The sequence below is a fragment of the Aquarana catesbeiana genome, linkage group LG08, assembly GCF_042186555.1.
Source record: "Aquarana catesbeiana isolate 2022-GZ linkage group LG08, ASM4218655v1, whole genome shotgun sequence".
NCBI lineage: Eukaryota > Metazoa > Chordata > Amphibia > Anura > Ranidae > Aquarana > Aquarana catesbeiana.
The window spans coordinates 246,921,010-246,943,212 of NC_133331.1; the positions used below are offsets into that span (position 1 = coordinate 246,921,010).

The following is a 22,203-nucleotide window of genomic DNA, read 5'->3' on the forward strand; positions in this document are numbered from 1 at the left end:
TTGTCGTTTTATTGTTCTCTCTCTCTATTCTCTCTCTCTATTGTTCTGCTCTTTTTTTACTGTATTCTATTCTGCAGTGTTTTATTGTTATTGTTATTGTTATTGTTATTATGTTTTATCATGTTTGTTTTTCAGGTATGTAATTATTTATACTTTATTGTTTACTGTGCTTTATTGTTAACCATTTTTTTGTCTTCAGGTACGCCATTCACAACTTTGAGTGGTTATACCAGAATGATGCCTGCAGGTTTAGGTATCATCTTGGTATCATTCTTTTCAGCCAGCGGTCGGCTTTCATGTAAAAGCAATCCTAGCGGCTAATTAGCCTCTAGACTGCCTTTACAACCCGTGGGAGGGAATGCCCCCCCCCCCCCCCCCACCGTCTTCCGTGTTTTTCTCTGGCTCTCCTGTCTCAACAGGGAACCTGAGAATGCAGCCGGTGATTCAGCCAGCTGACCATAGAGCTGATCAGAGACAAGAGTGGCTCCAAACATCTCTATGGCCTAAGAAACCGGAAGCTACGAGCATTTTATGACTTAGATTTCGCCGGATGTAAATAGCGCCATTGGGAAATTGGGGAAGCATTTTATCACACCGATCTTGGTGTGGTCAGATGCTTTGAGGGCAGAGGAGAGATCTAGGGTCTAATAGACCCCAATTTTTTCAAAAAAGAGTACCTGTCACTACCTATTGCTATCATAGGGGATATTTACATTCCCCGAGATAACAATAAAAATGATTTAAAAAAAAAAAAAATGAAAGGAACAGTTTAAAAATAAGATAAAAAAGCAAAAAAATAATAAAGAAAAAAAAAAAAAAAAAAAAAAGCACCCCTGTCGCCCCCTGCTCTTGCGCTAAGGCGAACGCAAGCGGCGGTCTGTCGTCAAACGTAAACAGCAATTGCACCATGCATGTGAGGTATCGCCGCGAAGGTCAGATCGAGGGCAGTAATTTTTGCAGTAGACCTCCTCTGTAGATCTAAAGTGGTAACCTGTAAAGGCTTTTAAAGGCTTTTAAAAATGTATTTATTTTGTTGCCACTGCACGTTTGTGCGCAATTGTAAAGCATGTCATGTTTGGTATCCATGTACTCGGTCTAAGATCATCTTTTTTATTTCATCAAACATTTGGGCAATATAGTGTGTTTTAGTGCATTAAAATTTAAAAAAGTGTGTTTTTTCCCCAAAAAATGCGTTTGAAAAATCGCTGCGCAAATACTGTGTGAAAAAAAAAAATGAAACACCCACCATTTTAATCTGTAGGGCATTTGCTTTAAAAAAATATATAATGTTTGGGGGTTCAAAGTAATTTTCTTGCAAAAAAAAAAAAACTTTTTCATGTAAAAAATAAGTGTCAGAAAGGGCTTTGTCTTCAAGTGGTTAGAAGAGTGGGTGATGTGTGACATAAGCTTCTAAATGTTGTGCATAAAATGCCAGGACAGTTCAAAACCCCCCCAAATGACCCCATTTTGGAAAGTAGACACCCCAAGCTATTTGCTGAGAGGCATGTCGAGTCCATGGAATATTTTATATTGCGACACAAGTTGCGGGAAAGAGACAAATTTTTTTTTTTTTTTTTTTTTTTTTGCACAAAGTTGTCACTAAATGATATATTGCTCAAACATGCCATGGGAATATGTGAAATTACACCCCAAAATACATTCTGCTGCTTCTCCTGAGTACGGGGATACCATATGTGTGAGACTTTTTGGGAGCCTAGCCGTGTACGGGACCCCGAAAACCAAGCACCGCCTTCAGGCTTTCTAAGGGGCGTGAATTTTTGATTTCACTCTTCACTGCCTATCACAGTTTCGGAGGCCATGGAATGCCCAGGTGGCACAAAACCCCCCCAAATGACCCCATTTTGGAAAGTAGACACCCCAAGCTATTTGCTGAGAGGTATAGTGAGTATTTTGCAGACCTCACTTTTTGTCACAAAGTTTTGAAATTTGAAAAAAGAAAAAAAAAAAAAGTTTTTTCTTGTCTTTCTTCATTTTCAAAAACAAATGAGAGCTGCAAAATACTCACCATGCCTCTCAGCAAATAGCTTGGGGTGTCTACTTTCCAAAATGGGGTCATTTGGGGGGGGTTTGTGCCACCTGGGCATTCCATGGCCTCCGAAACGGTGTTAGGCAGTGAAGAGTAAAATCAAAAATTCACGCCCTTAAAAACGCTGAAGGCGGTGATTGGTTTTCGGGGCCCCGTACGCGGCTAGGCTCCCAAAAAGTCCCACACATGTGGTATCCCCATACTCAGGAGAAGCAGCTAAATGTATTTTGGGGTGCAATTCCACATAGGCCCATGGCCTGTGTGAGCAATATATCATTTAGTGACAACTTTGTGCAAAAAAAAAAAAAAAAAAAAAAAAGTGTCACTTTCCCGCAACTTGTGTCAAAATATAAAATATTCCATGGACTCAATATGCCTCTCAGCAAATAGCTTGGGGTGTCTACTTTCCAAAATGGGGTCATTTGGGGGGGGGTTGTGCCACCTGGGCATTCCATGGCCTCCGAAACTGTGATAGGCAGTGAAGAGTGAAATCAAAAAGTTACACCCTTAGAAATCCTGAAGGCGGTGATTGGTTTTCGGGGTCCCATACGCGGCTAGGCTCCCAAAAAGTCCCACACATGTGGTATCCCCGTACTCAGGAGAAGTAGCTGAATATATTTTGGGGTGCAATTCCACATAGGCCCATGGCCTGTGTGAGCAATATATCATTTAGTGACAACTTTTTGTAAATATTTTTTTTTTTTTTTTTTTTTGTCATTATTCAATCACTTGGGACAAAAAAAATAAATATTCAATGGGTTCAACATGCCTATCAGCAATTTCCTTGGGGTGTCTACTTTCCAAAATGGGGTCATTTGGGGGGGTTTTGTACTGCCCTGCCATTTTAGCACCTCAAGAAATGACATAGGCAGTCATAAACTAAAAGCTGTGTAAATTCCAGAAAATGTACCCTAGTTTGTAGACGCTATAACTTTTGCGCAAACCAATAAATATACGCTTATTGACATTTTTTTTACCAAAGACATGTGGCCGAATACATTTTGGCCTAAATGTATGACTAAAATTGAGTTTATTGGATTTTTTTTATAACAAAAAGTAGAAAATATCATTTTTTTTCAAAATTTTCGGTCTTTTTCCGTTTATAGCGCAAAAAATAAAAACTGCAGAAGTGATCAAATACCATCAAAAGAAAGCTCTATTTGTGGGAAGAAAAGGACGCAAATTTCGTTTGGGTACAGCATTGCATAACCGCGCAATTAGCAGTTAAAGCGACGCAGTGCCAAATTGGAAAAAGACCTCTGGTCCTTAGGCAGCATAATGGTCCGGGGCTCAAGTGGTTAAGGTCCTAAGTATTTAACTGTTTTGGAACAGAGAAGAGTTCTGCTTTTCACGTGTTTATTGTTACAGAAGAATCTGAAAGTAAACTAGCCAACACAACGACCTGCAGAAGTAGAGTTTGACTCATTTTGACTCAGAGAGAACTATACATCAGCGGTTCCAAGAGGAATATCATTGTTATGGCAGCAGCTAGCTGCCGTAACCCCAGTATCCTCTTCTTCAGCAGGCGGTTCGTTTTCAGATAAAAGTGGTTTCTGCGGCGGATTCGCCGTGAGATCACTTTTATTAGGGGTGGGAGAAGGGCCCGCTGCTTACTGGAGCCGTCGGAAGCTCCTCTGAGCTTGGATGCCGAGTGAGGGGAAGATGGCCCCCACTCGGCTCCATAGCATTGGAGGGCGGAAGCAACGTCAAACACCACTTCCACCCAATGCTCTTAAAGGGGATTTTTTTTTTTTAAATTACATTTTTTTTTTATTATTGCATTTTAGTGTAAATATGAGATCTGAGGTCCTGTCATGCTTTTTTTCTAATACAAGGGATGTTTACATTCATAGTTACATAGTTACATAGTTACATAGTTAGTAAGGTTGAATAAAGACACCAGTCCATCCAGTTCAACCTGAGTGAGCGTGCGTGTCTACAATTATCCCTATTTTTTTTATTTAAGGTACCCATATAGCACCATAAATTTTACGCATCGCTCCACACATACATCGCACACTCACTATCCCTACCCTCAAGGAGCCCACAATCCAAGGTCCCCAAACTCACATTCATATATTAGGGCCAATTTTGTACAGAAGCCAATTAACCTACCAGCATGTCTTTGGAGTGTGGGAGGAAACCGGAGTACCCGGAGGAAACCCACGCAGGCACAGGGAGAACATGCAAACTCCAGGCAGGTAGTGTCGTGGTTGGGATTCGAACCAGCGACCCTTCTTACTGCTAGGCGAGAGTGCTATCCACTACACCACTGTGCATTCCTTGTAATAGGAATAGAAGTGACCCCAATTTTTTTTTTTTTTTTAAAGGATAGTGTCATAATAAAAAATAAAAAGTAAAATAAATAAGAAAAAAAAATAATTAAAGCACCCCGTCCCGCCGAGCTTGCATGCAAAAGTGAACACATACGTAAGTCACGCCTGCATATGAAACCTTTGTTCACACCACACATGTGAGGTATCTCTGCGATCGTTAGAGCAAGAGCAATAATTCTAACCTAGACCTCCTCTGCAACTCAAAACTGGTAACCTGTAGAAGTTTTTAAACCTCATCTATGGAAATTTGTAAGGGTAAAACTTTGTCGCCATTCCACAAGCGGGCGAATTTTGAAACGTGACATGTTGGGTATCAATTTACTCGGTGTAACATTATCTTTCACAATATACAAAAAAAATTGGCTAACTTTACTGTTGTCTTCTTTTTTAATTAAAAAAAAGTGTATTTTTTCCAAAAAAAGTGCGCTTGTAAGACCGCATTGAAGTATTGAAACGACTGCCATTTTATTCTCTAGGGTGACTGAAAAAAAATATATATAATGTTTGGGGTTCTAAGTAATTTTCTAGCAAAAAAAATGATTTTAACTTGTAAACACCGAGTCTGAAAAATAGGCCCAGTCCTTAAGTGGTTAAGGAGGTATATGATCAACATATACAAATACATAAGTGGTCCATATAGTGAACTTGGTGTTCAGTTATTCACTTTAAGGTCATCACAGAGGACAAGGGGGCACTCTTTATGTCTAGAGGAAAAAATATTTAATCTCCAAATATGGAAAGGTTTCTTCACAGTAAGAGCTGTTGAAATGTGGAATAGTTTCCCTCCAGAGATGGTTCTGGCAAGTTCAGTAGATTGCTTTAAAAAAGGCCTGGATTCTTTCATAAATGTACATAATATAACTGGGTACTAACGTGTATAGGTAAAGTTGATCCAGGGAAAATCCAATTGCCTCTTGGGATGGATCAGGAAGGATTTTTTCCCCCTGCTGTAGCAAATTGGAGCATGCTTTGCTGGGGTTTTTCGCCTTCTTCTGGATCAACTGTGGGTGAAGTATTGTGTATATGGGATTGTATTTTTTTTTTTTGGTGGAACTAGATGGACTTGTCTTTTTTTCAACCTAACTATATAAATATGTGCTAAAATGTCACAATTTAGCAGGTGGCTGGTGTGACTGAGCCCTTATTACATGCTGCTCTTAGCCCCTACTCCTGCTCATCCTTCTACTCCACACCCTGTCAGTTATTTTGCCAGAACAAATCTGGCAACCCTAGTGGTCAGTGGGAGGTGAAAATGCCTGGAGTCAGTTGTCAGTTAAAAAAAAAAATGCCTGTTGGTGTCCATGGGAGGTCTTGATTTTGGAGGTCAGTGGGGGGAGATGCATTTGTGTCAAAGAGCCATGGTGGGGGGTGCTCAGTGGGAGTTTGCACAAGAGTTTACTGATGAAACCTTTTGTCCTTGAAAGTGATGATTAAAAGGCAAACTTTATTAATGGATAAACAAAAAATGAAAAGATGGGCCTGTAAGTAAAAATTTGATAATGACAACATTTTTCAAGCCAGAGAAGTATGACAGTAGTCTCTGGGAGTCAGCCTGTTTCAACCCGGGGACTCTGTGTTGTTAACTTAAGCTCCTCTTCCACCACAACAGTTGATGTTGCCCAAATGTTACCTATTTTTTTCCCTTTTATTGGTTGAATTAGATGGACTTGTGTATTTTTTCAGCCAGACTACTATGTACTGTAACTATATGCATATATTTGTCCTAAAGAATGTTTTGTCTACCTTGGGGGATCCAAGCAAGACAATATGCATGAGAGATCTTCTGCAGTTGTGCAGGGAAAATCCTCTGCCGATGTGTCTGTAGCTGAAATCTTTGCAGTTCATCAGCAGGAGAGATCCTCTGCAGTTAAAACCCTCTACAGAAGTGAAGATAAGTTGTTTACCTTAATGCATTCTATGCATTACTGTAAGGTAAATAAAACCTTCTATGCCAGATGATCCCCCCCAGCTCCCCCTTAGGCCCCTTTCACACTGGGGCGGGGTAGCGTCGGCGGTAAAGCGCCGCTATTTTCACGGCGCTTTACCGTTGGATTTGCGGAGGTATTCGGCCGCTAGCGGGGCACTTTTACCCCCCGCTAGCAGCCGAGAAAGGGTTAAAACCACCGCAAAGCGCTGCTGCAGCAGCACTATGACAGCGGTATAGCCGTGCTGCCCCAGTGATTTCAATGGGCAGGAGCGGTGGAGGAGCGGTATACACACCGCTCCTTCACCGCTCCAAAGAAGCTGCTAGCAGGACTTTTTTTAGCGTCCTGCCAGTGCACCACTCCCCGGGCTTTCACACTGAAGAGACAGGAGTGGCTCTTTCAGGGTGCTTTGCAGGCGCTATTTTTAGCGCTGTAGCGCCTGCAAAGCACCCTGAAAGAGCCACCAGTGTGAAAGGGGTCTTATACTTACCTGAGACTATGCTTGATCCAGTGCTGTGACCAAGTGCAGCAGCTCTCTTCTCTCTCTCTCCTCACTGGACAGATTGATAGCGCTGGCTCCTGCTGCTGTCAATCAAATACTGTAACAAGGGATCGGAGGCAGGGCATCTGTGTCTATAGAAGCAAACACGGTTGCTTGGGATCAAGCTCACATGAGTGCCTCCATAGAAAGCAGCTTTCTATAGTGGGCACTCGCTGTAGAGGAAGAGCCATGAGTGCCAGCTGGGGGACCCCAGAAGAAAAGGGTCGGGCGCCTCTGTGCATAACCATTGCACAGGGCAGGTAAGTATGACATGTTTATTATTTTACATTTAAAAAAATCTGAAGCTTTGCAATCACTTTCAGGCCAACAGGAAAATACCTCATGTACATGGCTAGCACAATGTGGATGAAAGAAGAGCCTCCAGCTGTAAAACTCTGCTCATTAAAGATGGCCATATACCAATTGATTTATTTAGTTCAGCCTGTGGGCTTGTGGGCTAAGCCAAAGAAATCCAACAGATTGCCCAATTATCACCTGGTGTTGTGGGGGTTTTGGATCAGATCACCTGACTTTTTTGTTTGAGGTATATGTGCTTTGAGCCTCTTTGGGGTTTGGCTTTTATTCTTCAACCACCTCCTGTGACTGAGACTGATTTACCCCGAATCTTGGGTAGACTATACACCCTCTTATCTGCTTTTTTTATGTATATTTTTGCACCCTCTATGGGTGGCAAAAGAATTTATACTAAGCGCTGCACCTATGAACTACTAACGTACGTATACAAGCATCAGAATGTGTAACATAATAATAGCATGTATAACAAAGTGCTCAGTGTCAATACAGTGCAAAATAAAGTGCAATCAATAAAGTTCTTCATTTGCGCAAAATAAAGTGCAATCAATAAAGTTCATCAGATGTGAGGTACAAGTTTGGTGACACGTTGATATAATCCTGGTGACTTCCTGTGCTTCCCTCCTGGGTCCCCACTCACCAGACGAAGATGACAAATACGCCTGTATTATATATCAAGATGGTGTCTCCCGTCCAACGAGTAGATTGGTTTGTCGTGCCTTAGGGAATGGGATCTCCTATCCTCCACCACATGGTCCAAGTCCCACACACTTTACCCGGTCAAAGGGCGACCGTGACAGCAAAGTTTGGACAAATGAAGGAAAGGGGACATATAGTGTAATGCTGCGAGATTTTATTAAAAGGTTTAAAATCATTACGCTTACATCAGAGTCTTTAAAAACGTGCAAAATTGCCGCCTTGGCGTCCAAACAGCCTTCACAGATTCTCCTTAGCTTGGAGAAGAATAGGAGATCTCATTCCCTAAGGCACAACAAACCAATCTACTCGTTGGACGGGAGGCACCATCTTGATATATAATGCAGGCGTATTTGTCATCTTCATCTGGTGAGTGGGGACCCAGGAGGGGAGCACAGGAAGTCACCAGGATTATATCAACGTGTCACCAAACCTGTACCTCACATCTGATGAACTTTATTGATTGCACTTTATTTTGCACTGTATTGACACTGAGCACTTTGTTATACATGCTATTATTATGTTACACATTCTGATGCTTGTATATGTACGTTAGTAGTTCATAGGTGCAGCGCTGAGTATAAATTCTTTTGCCAATTTTTGGGGTACTTACCTTGCACTACAGCGGCAGCCTATTATACATTTTAGTTCCACGGCGCGGGTTTAATTTTTACCTTTTACCCTCTATGGGTGTTTTCATTTAATTGTATATATATATTTTTTAATTCTTTTGATTTATTTGCAATAAAGTATAACACACAAAACATAAAATCATGACCACGAATAATCACTAAATAGCGACATGCAGTCTGAAAACCAAAACCATACAAACAATAAAGAAAGAAACATTGCCTGTGAATGTTACAGTGGAGACCCGCACAATAGATGATCTAGGAGAAAGAGACCTCTCTATAGTACAAAGACAGAGGTAAGAGGAGCAATCCACACGTTATTCCCCACACAAGATAATACACAGAACCATTACAAGTTGACAAATAGGAATTGCTCAGAATCCATACTGCAACGAAAATATACAAGGTTAAATTCTTTGTGGGCTCCCCAGGATTCCTGCTCCCCTCCTTCTATGAACTCCTATTTGCCAATTTTTTTGTGGAGCACCTAGATTCCACCAGTTGGTTTCTGTTGGTGACCTATGTTTTGGGTAATTATAAATCATTATAAATATTTACTGGATCTGTTTTTTTTTTCTTCTCACATTGTTCCACTTGGTTGTTTGATAGCCATTATTATTTTAACAAGCTTTTGAGTATATTTACTATTTTCTAAGCCTGCTCCACTACACCATTTAGTTCAAAAAAAAAAAAAAAATATATATATATATATATATATATATATATATATATATATATTTTTTTTTTTTTTTTTTTTAATTGTATTCGCGATCATTATATGCATTCGTTTTTTTGACATGTGACATTTTTGACATGTGTAACACCACTTAGCTGAGGCCATTACCCCAGTTTCCTCTTCCCCTCCTACTCCTTCCTCTCCCCTTTTCCCTCTCCCCCCCCTTCCTTTCTTTCTCTTTTTAATTGCTTTTTTCTTTACTTTTTCCACTTCTTTTTTCCTTTTTTGACAGGGCACCTTTGAGCTCCTCTGCCAGTGACATGTTTTCTATATTATCTTAACCCATCAATATCCCTCTGCAGATTTGTGAAATATGGTCTTGTCTTGGGCAATTCATCCCTTAACTGATTCCTAATTTAGCATCTTCTTATATTTGACTGATGTGATGTTTTATGATATTTGTAACATGTAACTCCTACTGTGAGTGGACCAATGTTGGTTGGATGTTTGCTTTTATTTTGTATGATTTGTTCATACTGTTGCCATAAGTAAAGAATTAAAAAATCCATATCATACATTGCACAATCCTGGTTAATGCGATCCCAGCAGAGTGTAGAGGTCAGGAGTACTTAAAGCAGAACTTTAATGTGATAAAATGCTTGCAGGTAGGCTTTTTTTTGCAAGAGAGACTATCTTTGTTTTTTTTCTGCAATAAATGCTAATTCCTAAAAACGAGCAAGTGCACATGTACAGCTCAGTGCACCATCTCAGCATGCCTTGGGTGATGAATCAAATCTCATGCAAATGTCTGGGAGTTATCCAATCCTGGGCTGCCAATCAAGGAGGCCAAAGAAACTGAATCTAGAAGAATGGGCAGAGGTGTCAGTGGCTGTGACAAAAGAGATTATGATCATCACATGGCTAGAGAAGTTGCTTAGCTTAAGGAGATAAGTGCAGGGGACTTTAGCTACACTTTACTTAACAATACAACCCCCCCCCCCCAATCCCCCGGCAACAACATTTTCATTAGACAAAAATATCCCCCTCCAAGCACAAATCCATTCCAACAGCCAAGATCCTATTTTCACCCCCTACGCCACCACCCTCCCCCACACCAATCAAAAATCCATGCCATCCTTCCCTCAAACAATGCCAAAAACAAAAATATCCCCCTCACTCAAGTGAAATCCCCCCAGCAACCATCCCCTCTCAAAAGCATCCTCCTTCATCAAACATCATCAAACACGTCCAAGCAATGTGTCCCTCCCACTTTCCAAAGCAATATTCCACTTACCTTAAGCTCCCCTATCAAAAAACTCTCCCTCTTACCTCAAACCAAAAAAATACCATCTCCTAGCAAAAATTCAAGCTCAACCCAAAGCCCCCCCAGCAAACATCCCTTCCTGAAAAAGAAATCTTCCCAAAGGAAACCTCCCCCTTCCCTTAAGCAAATGTCTCAATAAAAATCCCGCTCCCTCAAGCAAACGTTATTTCCAAAAGCATCCTCTCAGCAAACCTCCTTAACCACTTGCCTACTGGGCACTTATACTCTTTTCCTGCCCAGACCAATTTTCAGCTTTCAGTGCTCTCACACTTTGAATGACAATTACTCAGTCATGCAACACTGTACCCATATGAATCTTTTGTCATTTTTTTCGTACAAATAGAGCTTTCTTTTGGTGGTATTTAATCACCATTGTTTTTTTTTGGGTTTTTTTTGTGCTATAAATGAAAAAAAGACCAAAAAGTTTGAAAAAAAGCATTTTTCTTATTTTCTGTTAAAATTGTTTGCAAATTTTTCTTCATAAATTTTGGCCAAAATTTATACTGCTACATTGCTTTGGTAAAAATAACCCAAATAAGTGTATATTAGTTGGTCCGTGTGAAAGCTAGAAAGTCTAGAAGCTACGGTGCTAATGATTGAAAATTGATCACACCTGATGTACTGATGGCATATTTTATTCTAATAAGCCAGGAAAGGACAAATACACCCCAAATGACCCCTTTTTGGAAAATAGACATTCCAAGGTATTTAGTAAGAGGCATGCTGCCTTTTTTGAAGTTGTTATTTTTTTTGCACAATTCTTTGCAAAATGAAGATTTTTTTTTCACAAAATTGTCATATTAACAGGTCATTTCTCTCACATGGCATATGCATACTTGCAACTACACCCCAAAACACATTCTGCTACTCCTCCTGAGTGTGGCGATACCACATGTGTGAGACTTTTTCACAGCCTAGCCACATAGAGAGGTACAACATTCAGGAAGCATCATTAGGTGTTCTAGGGACATAAATTACATATCTAATTTCTCGACTACCTATTACATTTTGAAGGCCCTGATGCACCAGGACAGTGGAATTACCCACAAAGTGACCCCATTTTAGAAAGCAAACACCCCAGCGTATATTCTATGATGCATAATGAGTCTTTTGAACATGCCATTTTTTTCCACACGTTTTTGGAAAATGTGGAAAAAAAAGAAAAAGCATTTTTTTTTACACAAAGTTGTCCGTTTATAAGGTATTTCAAATACATAGCACGTACATACCAACAATTACACCCCAAAATACATTCTGCTACTCCTCCTGAGTATGGCGATACCACATCTGTGAGACTTTTACACAGCCTGGCCACATACAGAGGCCCAACTTTGAAGTAGCACCTTCAGGCGTTCCAGGAGCATAAATTACATATTTATTTTTTTGACTACCTATTAAATTTTTTGAAGGCCCTTTATTTGTTTCTAAAACATAGCACCCCAAAATACATTCTGCTGAGCAAAAGGTAAATAAAAGATTACCTGTGATTTTAATAGTGCAGTTGTCCACAGAGGAGAGCACTGGTCCAGGCAGCAGGCAGGAATATTGTTCATAGTCAGTACAGGCAGCAGGCAGGGATACTGTCCATATACAGTCCATGGTAAGTGCAGACAGCAGGCAGATATATTGTCAACAGTGCCTAAATATTGATACAGCACAATATACTCTCTTATAAGAAGGAAGTATTAACAGTATTAACAGCGCTAGTAATGAGCTTTAACAGTGTAATATATAAACTCACAAGAAGGTGAGAGTAGACATGATGTAGATGTTCATAAAACATATGAAAAATATATCTATAGGTATGTATATAAAAAGTCCAATGCTATGTATGAGAATCCACAGTCCCAAATAGATAGAGGGCATGATTTATGCTACCATTGCAACATCTGTTTTTTGGCTGTAAAAGTTGCCGGCATACCAGAAATAATTATGTGTAAGGCAGTAATCAAGGATCATACCCAAAAATTTCTTTTGAATGCGGGGTAGGTCATCCCCCTTACTGAAAGCCCAATTGAGCTCCAAGAGGGCATAAATCATGCCCTCTTGGTGCTCAATTGTCTCTTCTACCTCATGTCTACTCTCACGTTCTTGTGAGTTTATATATTACACTGTTAAAGCTCAGTACTAGTGCTGTTAATACTTCCTTCTTATAAGAGAGTATATTGTGCTGTATCATTGTTTTTTTGTTTTTATAACAGCAGCTTTTAATTAGTTTATTGGACTTTTTCCATCTTGGTTTACTCCATGAGTGCTTGGACCTGAGTTGCTTGACAACTCTGGTATTTGTGTTGTTCAGTGCCTAAATATTGGTTCTGGTAGTAGGCAGGAACATGGTAAAAGGCAGAGGTGTGGTCAGTTCATGCGGCATAGGCATGATGGCAGTAAGTCAGCAGCAGGCAGAAGTATCAGGCGTAGGGCCTCGGCCAGAAAAGAATTGGGACAGGAGTAGAGGCTTCTCCCACCCAAATTTCTTGGAAGCCTCCAGTGTCCAGCCACTAATCCGGGAATGAGAAACCCAAAAAATGAGTTTTCTTCATTAAAAACAATTCTGGAGCCCCTCACATATGTAAGACCCCTGTGTTATCATGAATCCCACTACTACAGTAGCAAGGTAAAAGATCAGTCCAAATGGCAGGCAAAAAAAGTGGTCAATAAACAGTCCAGGGTCAGTTCCAGAGTAGGCAGAGGTATGTACAGTTTAAGTGGTAGGCAGATGCATGATCGAATAACAGGCCAAGGTTAGTTTAGGAGCAAGCATTGGCATAAGGGGTATCAAGGTAAATGGCAGAAATTGATAATTACGTTAACCATACTTCACTAAAAATGTAGAGAAGAATGGTAAAGGCAAAAACAGTCTCCTATGCAGCAGTCGGTTGGGAAGGACACTGGGGACAATAATAAGAGGTGTCTCTTCTAACTCCTCCTCTGAGCACACCTTCATTTTTTTTTTACGTCTTTGACCTGTTTCTCTGGGAGGAATTTTCTCGGGAAAAGTGGAGTTCATGGAGTCTGCTTATCACGTCTGATCAAATGTTTTCTTGTGGGCTGTGGGTACGGGTGTCTCGGTGGATATGCAGTATATTATAGTATTGTATATGGCAAAATTAAAAAGATAAATTAAGACTTTTTTTTTATACCGATGGTGGGTTCTTCTTGTGGCAAGGTAGGGTTGGATCATTTTATCATTGAAGTCCACTACCCCCATGAACAAATTATAATCGTGGACACATGTTGGTTTTTGGATTGGGCCATTCCTTCTGGGGATTTCCACGCAGGTGTTATTGTGGATTAAAGACATCATGTATATCCCCCTTTTGTACCCACACTTCACAGCCAGAGTTTCCTCATTCCGCAAACTCACTGTGTCCCCTCTTCTTAGTTTCATATTAGCGAGCCTTTGAGGGCAGCCCTTCCTGTTCGCTCTCATGGTGCCACATGCTGGAGTCTTCCTCCGGCAAAGGTTGTGGAAAAGGGGCAAACTGGTGTAGAAGTTATCCACATACGGATGATAACCTTTTTCAGGTTCCTCCTCCTCTCATGCTCGTCTCCAGGATTTCTCCAGAGCCTCTCCCATCCTCTGGAACTCGCTACCTCCACCTGTCCGGCTATCCCCTACTCTTGCTACCTTCAGCACCCTGCAAAACTCACTGAAAATCACTTCAGGAAAGCCTATCACGCCTCTAACTAATCTTTTACCACTTCCATCAGCTCATTCCCTATAGTTACAACCTTTTGTACCACCTGCCCCACCCTATTAGATTGTAAGCTCTTCTGATCAGGGCCCTCTTAATCCTCTTGTATTTTATTGTATTATAACTGTATTGTCTCCCTTTTATAGTGTAAAGTGCTGCGTAAACTGTTGGCGCTATATAAATCCTGTATAATAATAATAATGAGGCTCTAAATTACTTTCTCGCTTTGTACACCTGGAAAGCATAGATGTACCCTGTGCCTCGGTCGCATAATTTGTAAAGTTTTACTCCATATAGGGCCCTTTTGCTGACGATAAATAGCTTGAAGCCCAGTCTTCCAGTAAAGTGGACAAGCCACTCATCCACACAGATATTTTGGTCTAGGGTAAATAACTGGGTGAATTTTTCTGAAAAATAATTTAGAAATGGCCAAATTTCTTAATCGGACATCACGGGACACAGAGTCATAGTAATTACTATGTGGGTTATAGGCCACCTTCAGGGGATGGACACTGGCACACCCTAAGACAGGAAGTCCACTCCCTATATACCCGCTCCCACTACAGTTTTTTCGCCAGTGTCTAAGGTGTTGGTCACGAGTAAAGATGTGCTGTGCAGAGCTCCACTGGTGCAATTCATGCTGGGACTAGCTATGCAGCTGGATCCATTCAAAGTGTCTTTTTAGACCGAATTGAATGGTACCCGGGCCTCATGCCGGAAGAAACGAGGCTTAGCCTGTAATGCTTCTCTTTCTAGAGAGCTAGACCCCGGGATGCAGTGCTTTTGGTTTTTTCAGCCTTAAGTTTTTTTTCTGGCGGGGTGTTTTATGGGTGCAGGAGTGCAAATCCCCCGATAAAAAAGGGGGCCCCAGTTCCTGAAGGTTTTTTAAATGGAGCCCACCGTGAGAGGTGAAGATTGGGTCTATTGGTTTTACCACAGGTAAGTGGAGACTTCTAAAAAATTTTAAAGTTTCTTGTGAATTGTCTTCTTTAAAAAGTAAATGTTGTCATGCCTAAAGGTCACCACTGGGGGCTGTATAGAGCACGTACCTTGTCATGCTTTCTCACATGCTGTGTCAGCAGACACTGACAGATCTCTCTCCGGCTAGCAGTCACAGGACTCCAGTAAGATGTTGGGGGGGATTTTTTTTCTAAAAAACACCCCCCACCCGGACAAAAGCTCTCCCCTTCTTTCTGAGTAGAGGGAGAAGCAGAACGATCGATATAACTTGTCATATGCTGGGTCATTTCGGGGAGGGCACTGGGTATTGTCATTAATGGTATGAACCTCATTATCATCAAATATCTGGTTCTGGAGATTAATGGTGAGTAGATAGGCATGTGGTGAATGGGGTGGGTGGACCAGTATGAGTCCCTTATGGAATGTAATGCCCCAAAAAATCTTGAACTCCTCCACTGTTAGGTCTCTCCATTCATAGGGACGGGAATAATAGGACGTTGGGTTACTTGATATAAATTGTTGTGCATACAGGTTGCACTGGGCCGTAATTGATGATAATAGGTCCTCGGTAAAAACTAAATGAAAGAAACCTATTGGTGTTCACCTGGACTCATGGCTGGACAATGAATGGGGGGGGGGTGTTAACTGCTCCTGAGTTAGGAGAAAGCAATAGAGGGTTCTGAAGGGCATAGGGAAGGCTGGCATGGGTCCTAACCCTTTGGGGCTGTGGTACTGCGGACGGCACTGTGATGCTGGTGGATGCCACTGCCTCCTCACCAGAACGACTTTATTTGGCAGGCACACTATCCTCCTCCTCTGACGTTGTCAGTGTGCCACTGCTTAGCACTGGCTCGTAGTCATAATCTGAATCGGAAGCAGAATCCAACACAGAGAGCTCCCCGTTGCTATCGTTGGCCGCACTTAGAATTTGATATGCCTCCTCAGTTGAAAATATTTTTTTAGACACGGTGATGGTGATGAGGCTGCACAGATGGATGCTGATAAACCTGCACTGATAAGCCTTCACTGATGGGCACTGATGAGGCTGCACAGATGTGCACTGATAAGCAGCACTAATCAGCTACACTGATGGGCGCTGATGAGGTTGCACTAATGAGGCAGCACTGATATGCGGCACTGTGTGACACTGATGACACGGTGACACTATGGCACTGATGGCACTGTGACACTCATTGCACTGTGACACTGACGATATTGATGGCATGGTGACACTGTGGCACTGTGTGACACTATGGCACTGATGGCACTGTGACGCTAATGACAATGATGGCGCGGTGACACTATGGCACTGATGGCATGGTGACACTGATGACCCTGATGGCACAGTGACCCTGATGGCACAGTGACACTATGGCACTGATGACACTGATGGCATGGTGACACTATGGCATTGATGACACTGACACTGATGGCACGGTGACACTATGGCACTGATGACACTGACACTGATGGCACTGTGACACTAATGGCACTGATGGGCACTGTGACACTGATGGACACTGTACGGGAAGTGTTTCTGCAGAGTAATAACTGAAACTGTAACTGTTCTAAAATGTATCAAACTCACGATCTCACAGAAGATCTCCTTCCCTCACACGCGGTCTCTGTGTGAGGGAAGGAGAGCCATCAATGAGAGATCTCATATGTTTACATTTGAGATCACCTGTCATTGGACATGGCGATTATGTGGTAAAAGGCTGCTGTGATTGTCCATTTACCACGAGCTGTGATTGGCTGTGTCCAAGGGACACGGCAATCACAGATTCTTTCCGATGCACACTCGAGGGGGCGCACGGGAAGCGTATTACCGAGAAGACATCAATAAATGCTCATGGCTCTGGAAGCCCGCGCTGTAGCCGTCTTTCAACTATAGCGTGGGCGGAAAGTAGTTAAAAGCAAAATTCGCCTTAAGCAACTCCCTCCACCACCCTTCTTAAGAAAACTATCCTCACCAGCAAATATCCCGCTCCTCCCTCAAAATAGCCTGACAGAAAATCTCCTCCACATTAAGAAAAAAAAAAACACCCTTCAAAGCAAACCTCTTTCCTTAAGCAATGCATCCAGTAAAAAACAAAAAAAATCAAAACAAAAAAAAAACAAAAAACATGCAGCCCTTAATTAAAATTCTGCCAACCAAATGCGATACCCTCCTCCCCCATACATGCAAAAATCCCTCATCTCAAAATCAAAACTATCCCCTTCCCTTAAAGTGATTGTAAAGCTTTGTTTTTTTTTTGTTTTTTTTTTTAAATAACAAACATATCAATACTTACCTGCTCTGTGCAAGGGTTTTGCACAGAGCGGCCCCGATCCTCCTTTACTGGGGGCCCTGGTGGTACTCCTGGCTGCTCCTCTTCTCGAGTGTCCCCACAGAGATCCGCTTTCCATGAGGGCACTTATGCGGGTGCGCTCCTGAGTCCTGCTGCTGTGTCCATGCACACAGGCAACAGGACTCGGCCCCGCCCCCCGGCTCCCATGTCACTGGATTTGATTGACCGCAGCGGGAGCAAATGGCTCCTGCTGCTATCAATCTGTCTAATGAGAACCCAAGACAGCGGCTGGTGCTGCTGTGCCTGTCCCTGTCACTGGAACGATCAGGCTCAGGTAAGAAAAAAGGGGGCTCTGGGGGGCTGCTGTAGCACAAAAGGTTTTTTCACCTTAATGCATAGACTGCATTAAGGTGAAAAATTGAGGATTTACAACTCCTTTAAGCACACCCCCAAGCAAAAATCCCCCCTCAGCAAAGCATTTCCTCTATCCCCTTGCCAATTTATCAGGCCTCATTCACACAGGCATATTTATCTGTACAGGCATTCGAAGGGCTGTCATTGCTCACACAGGATAAACAGGTGTTCCATGCATCTTTGTCCATGCAGTCCCATTCATGTCTATTGGGATGCAGTGGCTGCAAAGACACAGTGGCTCCTGCATGGCTGTCAAATTGAGACCAGTGGCTCTGTCCGTGCAGCCACTGGGTCCCTAAAGGCATGAATTGGACTGCCCGCAGGCAGATGCATGGAAAACTTGTGCATCCCGTGCAAGAAAATACTTTAATCCTACTTTTCTTTTCTTTGCAGTATTACTTACATGTCTTTCTGTCCCCTGCTGCCCCGTATTGACTCCCCACATGATAGTCACATGCCCCTCCATAACCAGAACTATTGGGTACTTTGTTACTCCCAGATGTTGAAGGGAGAAGTGGGAGAGTAAAGAAATGAGAATATGTGCTGCTGGGGAAGGAGAAATATAAATATGAGATATGTAAATGTACTGGTATTTCTATCTTGACTATCCAAATGTATTTACTGTATCTGCACCATTGCAATCTATGCAATACAAGAATGCAATGTTAAAATCCCACAATTTACAGGAAATCTTTCTGCTTCCAGAATCAAACTCCACCACAGATAATTCAACATCCAATAATACAGCAGGGGATGGCAAGGAATTACCACAGCCATGGCCAACATGCAAAGCACAGGAGGAGATGCTCAATTTAGGCTTTACAATTGGTTCCTTTTTACTAAGTGCAACTACTCTACCCTTGGGTATACTGATGGATCGTTATGGGCCTCGTCCACTGAGATTAGTGGGAAGGTGAGTGTTTTACATCACAGTTTAATTTAAATTTAATCGGATAAGTAATTCCCAACAATGTGGTTTATTCTGTTATTATAAGTAAATTTACAGGTGCAATAGCCTATTGTGAAGACATATACTGCTAGTCCTATAGAGTGTGCCAATTAATAAAACTAGGGATGTTGGTTGTTTTCTGTTGGTCATGCCATGACTACCTTAACACTGTGCAAGAACCCAGAGAGTACAAGATCATAGAGGCAGCAGGGAGCAAATAAATCCCCTTTTTGGTGGCACTAAGTAATATGTGCACCCCAAGTTTTTCTTTTTTTCTTTGCATAGACAGACTTTAGTTTATTTACCTTGTGAAAAGAATATCTTATTTTCAGTTATGCGGTCATTCTTTTTACCAGTATATCCACAACAGTTTGATAAATGTTGCAATGCAAGATATCACACCTATTTAATAAAGACATTCAAAGACAGGATAGAAAAAAGCAGCCAATTGAAAAAAAAAATACAAGTTCCAACAGTAATCAGTTAGAAATGCATTTTCTAGAGGTTAGACTACAGTTCAACAATCTCAGGTATCTTCTGACCTCAGAATGAAGTTTTAAGGCCTAGAGAAAAATACATGTGGCAATCCTCTTGTTTTCATATTATTCTGGTGCCTTTTAACATGCTTCCCAACTTTAAATCTTGAGAATGAGTTACACCTCAAGGAGACAGTGACCTGTGGCGTTTGTAGCATGCGACTGCAAAAAACATATGTGACCAAACAGTGGGAGGAGCTAAAGGGGCATGGTCAAACAAAACCTGGGCTTCCTTGTACCTATAAAATATGCTTTGATTGCTGTGTCACAAGCAAGAGTCTCTTAGACACATACTGTATAAACCTACAATCATTCAAGCGTAACGGTCACTGTGATAAAGCATTGTCACTGTGCTCCCCATCACAGTTTTCCCTGTCACTATGCCCCATCATTGTGCTAACCCTCTCACTGCCCCCCCATCACTGTGCCCCCTGTCACTATGTCCCCACCACTGTTTCCTCTTAAGTCTGCTCCCCCTGTCACTGTGTCCCTTCCTCACTGTACTCTCTCCTCACTGTGCCCCCTTCTCATAATCACTGTGCCCCCTCCTCACTGTCTCCCCTCCTCACTGTGCCCCCCTCATCATCACTGTGTGCCTTCCTCATCATCACTGTGCCCCCTCCTCACTGTGTCCCCTCCACATCATCATTGTGCCCCCTCCTCATCCTCACCGTGTCCCCTCCTCATCCTCACTGTGTCCCCTCCTCTCTGTGTCCCCTCCTTACAATCATTTCTGTGCCCCCTCCTCATCTTCACTGTGCCCCCTCCACATCATCACTGTGTCCCCTACTCATACTCACTGTGCTCCCTTATCACTTCATCCCCTCCTCACTGTGCCCCCTCATCACTGTGCCTTCTCATAATCATTTCTGCTCCCCCTCCTCATCCTCACTGTGTCCCCTCCTCACTGTGCCCCCTCCTCACAATAATTTCTGTGCCCCCTCCTCATCATCACTGTGTTCCCTCCTCATACTCACTGTGCTCCCTTATCACTTCATCCCCTCCTCACTGTGCCCCCTCATCACTGTGCCTCCTCATAATCATTTCTGTTCCCCCTCCTCATCCTCACTGTGTCCCCTACTCATCCTCACTGTGTCCCCTACTCATCCTCACTGTGCCCCCTCCTCACTATGCCCCCTCCACATCATCACTGTGTCCCCTCTTCATCCTCACTGTGTCTCCCCTCTTCATCCTCACTGTGCCCCCTCTTCATCCTCACTGTGCCCCCTCCACATCATCACTGCGTCCCCTCCTCATCCTCACTGTGTCCCCTCCTCACTGTGCTTCCTTATCACTTTGTCCCCTCCTCACTGTGCCCCCATGTCACTGTGCCTCCTCATAATCATTTCCATGCCCCATCCTCATCCTCACTGTGTCCCCTACTCATCCTTACTTTGTCCCCTCACCACTTTGTTCCCTGTGGTCAGACTTCCTTGAGTCCCTTACCTCACTAAGCGGCAGCTGCCAGGAGCCAGGAAGTGGGAGCTGGAGTTGGGGGGCTGGGCTGGTAGGTGGAACAGCCACACACAAAGGTGCTTTCATCTTGCTGAGTACGGCTGCAGAATGTGTCATCGGTTGCCTAGGATGCCGTCAGTCCTGGCAACCTATGACTGCAAAAAAGCTTAAAGTGGGGGGCAAAAGTGAATAGAGCAGGCAGGCAGGCCCCACTAACAAGAGCATACAGTGTCTTGAAAGAGTATTCACACCCCTTGAAATTTTCCACATTTTGTTATGTTACAACCAAAAACATAAATGTATTTTATTAGGATTTTATGAGATAGACCAACACAAAGTGGCACATAATTGTGAAGTGGAAGATAAATGGCTTTCCAAATTTTTTCAAATAAATATTTGAAAAGTATGGCATGCTTTTGTATTCAGCCCCCCCCCCCCCCCCCCCCCCGAGTCAATATTTTGTCGAACCACCTTTCGCTGCAATTACAGCTGCAAGTCTTTTTGGGTATGTCTCTACCAGCTTTGCAAATCTAGAGAGTGACATTTTTGCCCATTATTCTTCGCAGAATAGATCATGCTGTCAGATTGGATGAAGAGCATCTGTGAACAACAATTCAAGTCTTGCCACAGATTCTCAATTGGGTTTAGGTCTTGACTTTAACTGGGCCATTCTAACACATGAATATGCTTTGATGTAGGAAGAAGACGAATGGCTAACCTAAGTTAAGAACAGTGCCACATCCAGTATTCAAAACAAAGACAAGAAGGGTTCCCCTAAGTTTTTAAGGCACTCAGTAATATCTTATGTAAAAAGTGTACCAAAATATACAAAATAATGTAATAGTAGACACATTTTATTTATGGATAAACAACATTAAAAAATTGTAACGAAACATTGGTTTATCTAAACAATACATTTCTAACACCATACAGAGTATATGCATGAAAAAACCTCCTCACACCCAACACGTTTCGGGATATACTCTAGTCCTTCTTCAGGGGTGCAGAAAATAAGAGGGGTTCATCTAAGATGTAATTAAAGATATATAATCAGTAAATTACCAAGACATGTAAGGATACAAAACTACATGCTTAGGGTGTTGCAATAGAGCACTTACATAGAATTGGATGGTGAGGTAGTTTTACAATGCTTCGTTAAATCACATTAAAAGCTTGCAGTCAAAATAGCACCGAATAATTGAGCCAGTGGGATAGCTGTCTTAAGGCAAAAGGGCATCAGAAAGCGCTATAAATGTGAGCTGAGTAATGTTGTCCTCAGGAGGAAGAAGTCTCCCTCGCACTCCATGGCAGCGAGACGGCCAGAAGAATATATTGAGGCAAATGGAATCCCTGGGAGTAAAGAAAAATGTGCTGAAAATATAGATCCAGATCGAAATATGCTGGATATGTAATA

The 22,203-nt window shown here is 42.2% G+C and overlaps 1 protein-coding gene across 1 annotated transcript in view; it reads left to right on the forward strand.

The window, feature by feature from the left end:
- Positions 1-22,203, forward strand: part of SLC43A1 (solute carrier family 43 member 1) — a 639,315-nt gene that overhangs the window by 181,831 nt on the left and 435,281 nt on the right. The window contains exon 3 of the mRNA XM_073596982.1: positions 18,555-18,762. Within this exon, the coding sequence (XP_073453083.1) occupies positions 18,555-18,762 (208 nt within the window). The remainder of the gene's footprint in view (positions 1-18,554; positions 18,763-22,203) is intronic.